The sequence below is a fragment of the Trichosurus vulpecula genome, chromosome 8, assembly GCF_011100635.1.
Source record: "Trichosurus vulpecula isolate mTriVul1 chromosome 8, mTriVul1.pri, whole genome shotgun sequence".
Lineage (NCBI taxonomy): Eukaryota > Metazoa > Chordata > Mammalia > Diprotodontia > Phalangeridae > Trichosurus > Trichosurus vulpecula.
Genome location: NC_050580.1, coordinates 265,970,375 through 265,978,623, shown reverse-complemented (window position 1 = coordinate 265,978,623; position 8,249 = coordinate 265,970,375). Strand labels below are relative to the sequence as shown.

Genomic DNA, 8,249 nt, shown 5'->3' with positions numbered 1-8,249 from the left:
GCCCTTTTGGGCATTATTCCAAATTATTCTTCAGAATGGTTAGATCAATTCACAACTCTACCAGGAGTTCATTAGTGTGCCTGTTTTTCCATATCCCCTCCAGCATTTGTTGTTTTCCTTTTCTGTCATGTTAGCCAATCTGATAGGTGTGAGGTAGGTGGTACCTTAGAATTGTTTTAATTGTCATTTCTCCAGTTTTTAATGATTTAGAGCATTTTTATGACTATTGAAAGCTTTCATTTCTTCTGAAATATGACCCATGCTGGTAGAGAGTTCCTTATACCAATGAAATCACAAGTCCATGCCTTATCTCTATTTTGAATTTTGTATGTGCTTATGCATGATAAAGTCTAGAATTTAGTTTACTTTTTTTTTTAGCAGTATCTAGTTTATTTATGCCTGTGAAAAGGTAGACATCACAGGACACACACCCCTCAGGAGTGGAGTGCCCACCATTTATCCAAGGGGCCCCCGGCTGGGGATGTACTTAACCCCACAGCCATGAGGAATGAGTCGCTTCTCAGCTATCATATCCTCAAATTCATCAGCACTGAACTTGGTGAAACCCCATTTCTTGGAGATGTGGATCTTCTGGCGGCCAGGGAACTTGAACTTGGCTCTCCGCAAAGCTTCAATCACATGTTCTTTATTCTGAACCTTGGTTCGAATTGCCATGATAACTTGGCCAATGTGTACACGGGCTACAGTGCCCTGGGGCTTCCCAAAAGCTCCCTGCATGCCAGTCTGGAGCCTATCAGCCCCAGCACATGACAACATCTTATTGATGCGGATGACATGAAATGGATGTAGCCGCACACGAATATGAAAGCCATCCTTGCCACAACTCTTCACCAAGTACTTGTTGGCACAGATCCGAGCGGCCTCTAAGGCTTCCGATGACAGCTGTTCATATTCATCTGACACCATGTGACCACACAATGGAAATTCATCCACTTTTGCTTTCTTTCTACCAAGATCAAAGATTCGTATCTTGGCATCAGGAACTCCACTGCAGAAACGGGACTTTGGGTACGGCTTATTTTTACAGTACCTATAACAGCGGGCGGGACGACGGCCCATGGTGCCGGCGCCGGCACGGACTGGGTGTCTGCAAGGAGAGAAGGGAAACAAGGCCGTCTGTCGGGGTCTGGGTCAGGGCCGGGACCGGACCACAGGGCTGGGCCGCAGCAGAAACACTGAGTGAGTAGCCACACCAGCAGACACACTCACCTCACCACAGGGAAAGGGGTTAGTTTACTTTCATGTTGAACAGGGGTTATGGAAATCATAAAAACCAAAGGTGATTGATAAAGGTTTGGAGCCATTGGCAGAAATTCTTTAAAAACAATAAAATTATTTCTATGTATTGGTTTTTTTTTTACATCACCAGAATTACTTCAAGAGACCATCTCATATAACAAATAATATATATTTTTTATTTATTTAATATTTTAGTTTTCAACATTGATTTCCACAAGATTTTGAGTTACAAATTTTCTCCCCATTTCTACCCTCCTCCCAACTCCAAGATGGCATATATTCTGATTACCCAGTTCTCCAGTCAGCCTTCCCTTCTGTCACCCCACTCCCCCCACCATCCCCTTTCCCCTTAATTTCTTGTAGGGCAGGATAGATTTCTATGTCCCATTCCCTATATATCTTATTTCTCAGTTGCATGCAAAAACAACTTTTTCTTTTGAGCATCTGATTTTAAAGCTTTGAGTTCCAAATTCTCTCCCCTCTTCCCTTCTCACCCACCCTCCCTAAGAAGTCAAGCAATTCAACATAGGCCACACATGTATCATTATCTAAAACACTTCTACAATACTTAGCTTGTGAAAGACTATATTTCCCTCCATCCTATCCTGTCCCCCTTTATTCAGTTTTCTCCCTTGATCCTGTCTCTTTTCAAAAGTGTTTGCTTTTGATTACCTCCCCATAACTGCCCTCCCTTCTATCATCCCCACTTTTTAGCCCCTTCCCCCTACTTTCCTGTAGGGTAAGATACCCAATTGACTGTGTATGTTATTCCCTCCTCAGGTCAAATCTGATGAGAGCAAGATTCACTTATTCCCCCTCACCTGTCTCCTCTTCCCTTCCAATGGAACTGCTTTTTCTTGCCACTTTTATGTGAGATAATTTACGCCATTCTATTTCTCCCTCTCTCAATATATTCCTCTCTCACCCCTTAATTTTATTTTATTTTTTAGATATCATCCCTTCATATTCAACTCACCCTGTGCCCTCTGTCTATATATATATATATTCCCTTCAACTACCATAATACTGAGAAAGGGCTCATGAATTACACACATCATCTTTCCATGTAGGAATGTAAACAAAACAGTTCAACTTTACTAAGTGCCTTATGATTTCTCTTTCTTGTTTACCTTTTCATGCTTCTCTTGATTCTTGTGTTTGAAAGTCAAATTTTCTATTCAGCTCTGGTTTTTTCACTGAGAAAGCTTGAAAGTCCTCTAGTTTATTGAAAATCTATATTTTGCCTTGGAGCATAATACTCAGTTTTGCTGGGAAGGTGATTCTTGGTTTTAATCCTAGCTCCTTTGACCTCTGGAATATCATATTCCAAGCTCTTCAATCTCTTAATGTAGAAGCTGCTAGATCTTGTGTTATCCTGATTATGTTTCCAAAATATTCAAATTGTTTCTTTCTGGCTGCTTGCATTGTTTTCTCCTTGACCTGGGAACTCTGGCATTTGGCTACAATATTCCTAGGAGTTTTCTTTTTGGGATCTTTTTCAAGAGGTGATCATTGGATTCTTTCAATTTCTATTTTACCCTCTGGTTCTAGAATATCAGGGCAGTTCTACTTGATAATTTCTTGAAAGATGATGTCTAGGCTCTTTTTTTTTGATCATGGCTTTCAGGTAGTCCGATAATTTTTAAATGATCTCTCCTGGATCTATTCTCTAGGTCAGTGGTTTTTCCAATGAGATATTTGACATTGTCTTCCATTTTTTCATTCCTTTGGTTTTGTTTATAATATCTTGATTTCTCGTAAAGTCACTAGTTTCCACTTGCTCCAATCTAATTTTTAAGGTGTGTATTGGCAATCAAAATGGGCTCTTAGCACTTAATTCAACCAAGTGCCCTTGAAGAGTTTGACCTTTATTTCCTTGATTAAATTAGGAGTCCTTGATTACCTCCTTGCCTCAAGGGAAATCCTAGTTTACATGGGTTTGAGTGACATGTTTGTGACATCAGAGGCTTTTAGACCACATGGGTTTAAGTCGCATCTTTGTGACAATTTTAGGTCACATGGGTGAGTCACATGTGTGACTCACCATTGACCCTGAAAAAGATATAAAACCAGGGGTTGGCTTTCCTTTTTCGGAGCTCTGAGCTGCAGCATTAGTGACAGGTGACTCTGAGCCAGCTGTTGTCAAGCTCCCTGGCTGAACTCAGATGGTGGTAACTACGAATTGTATTTGGTCTGTTTGTAATTTTATTGTATTTGCTCTGAAGTTCAGGGTGCTGGCTTTTTCCCTGAACTAAGAGAATGATATTTGTATGCTGGATTAAAGTAATGTTGCTTTCCTTAGTAAAGCAGATCAAAAGAACCTGGGCTTGCAGCATTCTGTGAGCTGGTTGTTGTTGGTTTTTCACCCCCACAGTAGCTGCTAGCCGAATTGTTGAAACAAGGTGGTATTTTCTTCAGTGGTCTTTTGGACCTCCTTTTTCATTTGGCTAATTCTGCCTTTCAAGGCATTCTTCTCTTCATTGGCTTTTTGGAGCTCTTTTGCCATTTGGGTTAATCTATTTTTAAGGTGTTATTTTCTTCAGTATTTTTGGGGCCTCCTTTAGCAAGTCATTGACTTTTTTTTCTTGTTTTTCTTGTATCTCTCTCATTTCTCTTCCCAATTTTTCCTCTATTTCTCTTATTTGCCTTTCCAAATCCTTTTTGAGCTCTTCCATGGCATGAGACCAATTCATATTTTTCTTGTAGTCTTTTGATATAGGCCCTTTGACTTTGTTGACTTCTTCTGGCTGTATGTTTTGATCTTCTTTGTTGCCAAAAAAAAAAAAGATTCTTGATTCTGAGTCTGAGTCTGCATCCTTTTTTGCTGCCTGTTCATGTTCCCAGTCAACTTGACCTTTTAGCTTTTTGTCAGAGGATGACAGTTTGTAGAGTAGAGAGGGCTTTATCCCAAGCTTTAGGGGCTGTGGGGCTCTTTTCAGAGCTACTTATACTCCACTGTCACCGCTAGCTCTGGCACAGCAGTGCTCTTCCTCCCCCAAGAACCACCAACCAGGATTGTGGCCCAGATCCAAGGAGGGCAAAGCAAGCCCTGCACTCCCACTCTGGTCTGTTGCTTGATTCCTCCCACTATGTGAGCCAGGGACTCTGGAAGCAGCTCATGCTGGAACTCTGGAAGCAGCCATGGGAGCTTCTTGCTGCAGCTATCACCACCACTGCACCACCTCTGCCACCCCCAGGGCTGGGGTGTTTCAACAACCCAGCTAGCAGCTGCTGTGGGGGTGAAAGACCAACACAAGCCCAACAACAAGAATGCTACCAGCATGCTGCAAAAGCACAGGTTCTTTTGATCTGCTTTAGTAAGGAAAGCAATGTTAAGGTGTTGACAAGCTTACTTTAATTCAGCATACGAATACCATTCACTTAGTTCAGGGGAGAAAGCCAGCACTCTGAACTAAGGAGCAAATACAAACAAATTACAAACATTGACAGATAGACCTTGTCTGATTCAAATCCCAATACATAGTTACCAGGATTTAACAAAGTCCCAACATCCGGGTTTACGAGCTGGAGGGCTCTTAGCTACAGCTGCCCGGAATCTTCGCATGGAGTCTTCACATCACGCATCAGCAAGCCGCCAAGAGTGAGAGCCCTGCGCAAATGGCTCTGTCTTCTCTTCTTATACCATTTCAGCCATCATCAAACATCATCTGAATGACCAGAACTTAGGCTCCTGTGATTGGCTCTTAAGTTAGCACCTCTTCTTAGTACCATGGGAGCTTCACACCTACATAGGCTTAGCAACTAATAGGGTTTGGGCCTGGGGCTTAGCACCGAGTAAGACTCAATGAAATACACTGAATTAATCAAAGGAAACAAGAGCCGAACTCTTCAAGGGCACTTGGTTGAACTGAGTGCTAAGAGCCCATTTTGCTTACCAACACGTGGGGTTGTACCACTTTCTAACCGATCTAGCGGTTTTCCCACTAACCTGCTCAGTGGTCTTTGGTAACTGCCACAGCTCAATGATTCATGGCCCTAAGGCCTGCTCTGGGCCAACTCCTGGTCTGGACTGTCCTGGTGCAGCCCAGGCTGGACTGTGCTCTGCTCCCAGCCCGTGTGATAGACCCTTCCCAGCGACCATCCAGGCCATCCTGGGCTGGAGGCCTGCTTCCCTCTGCTATTTTGTAGGTTCTGCAGCTCTAGAATTTGTTCAGAGCCATTTTTTACAGGTGTTTGGAGGGATTTGGGGGAGAGCTTAAGCTAGTCCCTTCTGTCCAGCCCATCTTGGCTCTGCCCCCTCTCCACCCAACAAGCACAAATAATATTTTTAAAGAAAAAAAATAACAGAAAACAAAATTCAATCAATCAAATGAATCAACACACCAAAAAAGTCTAAAATAGTCTTCCACATGTTCCATGTGGAGATCCTATGGACCTCCCTCCTGTGCAAAGGCGTAAGTTAAGGGTATCTTCTCTTATCTCTTCTTTGGGATCTTGCTTGTTCTCTGTAAGTTGACAGCATTCTCTATTGGTTGTAGGACAGTTAAGTGAATGCCTACATCTCCTAAATGGAGACACCCTGCTTCTGGGACACAGGAGAATTGGAACATGCATGGACATTTTGAGTTGGTTTACCATGTGATTCCTTTGGCTGCAGCAAGACGAGTACAATCTCTCTGCTCTGTACTTGGATAATGCCCCCACTGATTATATTCCCTTAATCATATAGGTCCAAGTGCCCCAGTTCTATTTATGCACTTAACAGTCAGATTATGTTTTACAAAGGGATATTTACTTCCAAGTTATTACAACAGCTAACATAAAAAAGTTTTCCTGGTATCTTAATGGCTTAATGTCCCCTTCGGTGTCTAATCTAGGAGATAAGACTCAAGCTTAACTCAGCTCCTACATAGCATTAGTCCCATGAGATTCAACTTCAACCCTTTTTTCTCCCCTTTCATGCAATGACCCTGCTTCTCATAGTTTCTTCCCTGTTGGGCTGGCTGTGACATCTAGCCTGGAATCCTGGGCTTCAAAGTCCCAATGGCTTGAACCCCCAGGTTGGAGATCTCACTCCTTGCACTTAGAACTGAAAAGAACAAATGAAACAGACTCAGACCCCAAGTCCATTTCTCAGGGCCATAATCCTTAAGGAAAGGGAAAATGTAACCTGAATGGCCTTTGTTTTCTTTGAATGACTCAGCTTACCTCATTGAGCCTCACTGGACACTGGGTCTTGCTCTTCCGGGGCAGGAAGCCCAGCGACCATGCCAGGAATCAGAGAACTTCCTGTGTGATGAGTCATGGGGCTCGCTGAGGGGAAGTGTTAACTCCAGAGCCACACCCTATTGGGTGTTAACCTGGTCTACGCTAGGGGGAGGGGCCAGCTCAAGAACCAATCGGCTCTGGTCATTCAGGCGGTGCTTGATGATGTCAAAAACTCTATAAGAGGGGAGAGGACAGCTTGAAGATTCCCTTTCCTTTTCTGGTTGGCGCAGCAGTGGTGGGGAGCATGACTCGGGGCCAGCCCTTGCTCTCGGGCCGAGCCCAGATGTTGGTAACTATGAATTGTATTGGGTCTGTCTGTTGATATTTGTAATTTGTTTGTATTTTGGTTTTGAGGTTCGGGGTGCTGGTTTGTTTTCCCCCGAACTAAATGAATGTTTTGAACCTCAGGGTGCTGGCTTTTTCCCCTGAAGTACGTGAATGAATCTGTATTTGGTATATCTCTTGATGCTTGTCTGTATGCTCCCCTGAACTAACTGAATGCTAACTGAATGCTGGCGTTTTTTCCCCTGAACTAAATGAATGTTGTCTGTATGCTAACTGAATGCTGGATTAAAGTAAGCTGGTCAACCCCTTCACCGTGCTTTCCTTGTTTAAGCAGATAAAAAGAACCTGTGCTTTCCCGGTGTCCCGGCAGCCTCCTGGGTGCTGGCTGTGGGGGGGATCTTACGCCCCCACAGGAGCTGCTAGCTGGGTTGTTAAAACAGAAAGGTGGCCTTTCTTAGGTAACATTCGCTCACTTTGAGTGAATGAATCCTCCCCTCCTGGATGCTGCTGGGAGGGAGGGAGAGAGAGATGGAGAGAGAGAGGAGGAGGTAGGGGGGAGGAAGGAGAAGGGGAGGGGAAGAGGGTGCCAGCCAGTCAGTTTTAAAGTTGCAACCAGTTACAGACACAACTGATGGAAAGAGACTGCTCCCAGTCACATGCCTGACCTATGCAGAGCGTCTACACCTACACCACTCCTCTTATCTAGGAGTGGATGCCTCCATCTTAGGCATATACCTAACTCCAATTACAACTGTTTTCCATTCACATTGTTGTAGTCATTATGTATGTTGTGTTCTTGGCTCTGCTTACTTCTCTCTGTATCAGATTGTGTAAATCTTTGCCTGGAGAGTAGGGATTCTTAAGCCTTTTTGGCCTCATGGAACACATTGGCAGTCTAGTGAAGCCTGTGGAGAACTTCTCAGAAAAGTGTTTGTTGACAATATTAATAATTGTTGGAAATGCTAAATGTCAGAGGTTAGTAAAAAATAAAGATATATATTGTTTTCCCATCCAAGTTCACAGACCCTTCTGAAATCTATATAGGAACCCAGTTTAAGACCCCCTGGCCTAGAGGTTAGACCTGCCAATGTGGGTATGAGTAGGAGAGAGGGTTCAGAGTCCTAGCCACCTGGTAGGTGGTATGGCTGTGTGTGGTCAGAATAGAAGTCAGGGCACAGGGAGGTAGAGGGAAGAACCATTATAATGCTGCTGAAACCATGGGAGCACTTGACTCCATCCCTAGGATTGTAGACTTAGAGCTAGAAGGGTTTAACTCTCTTATCTTCCCAACCTCAGGCAGTCAGTTTATTTCCCTCCATGCTCTCTCCCAACCTCCACCCGGCTTGCCAACCATGATCATTTTGGTGTGGAACTTTGGGCAATTGACTAGTGTGGCTCAGTGGAGAGAGTTCTAGATATGGAATCAGATAACTGGGTGTCAAACCCTGGTTCTTCCACTTCCTCCCAGTGTCATC

The 8,249-nt window shown here is 43.7% G+C and overlaps 1 protein-coding gene across 2 annotated transcripts; it reads right to left on the bottom strand.

Annotated features, from left to right (window-relative positions):
• Positions 1 to 456: 456 nt before the first annotated feature.
• Positions 457 to 1,080, bottom strand: LOC118829212 (60S ribosomal protein L10-like). Of its 2 annotated transcripts, XM_036736192.1 has the most exons (2): positions 972 to 1,080; positions 457 to 890 (listed from the first exon to the last, which is right to left on the bottom strand). In XM_036736192.1, exons 1-2 carry the CDS (start codon positions 1,078 to 1,080, stop codon positions 457 to 459), a joined length of 543 nt encoding a protein of 180 aa, XP_036592087.1. The 2 variants fall into 2 exon arrangements, with proteins under 2 accessions (XP_036592087.1, XP_036592086.1); XM_036736191.1 differs by having other exon boundaries at positions 457 to 1,080.
• Between the last annotated feature and the right edge of the window lie 7,169 nt (positions 1,081 to 8,249).

Bases quoted from the DNA above. Each gene is read 5' to 3' on its own strand.
- LOC118829212 (XM_036736191.1), bottom strand. From the start codon at position 1,080: ATGGGCCGTCGTCCCGCCCGCTGTTATAGGTACTGTAAAAATAAGCCG.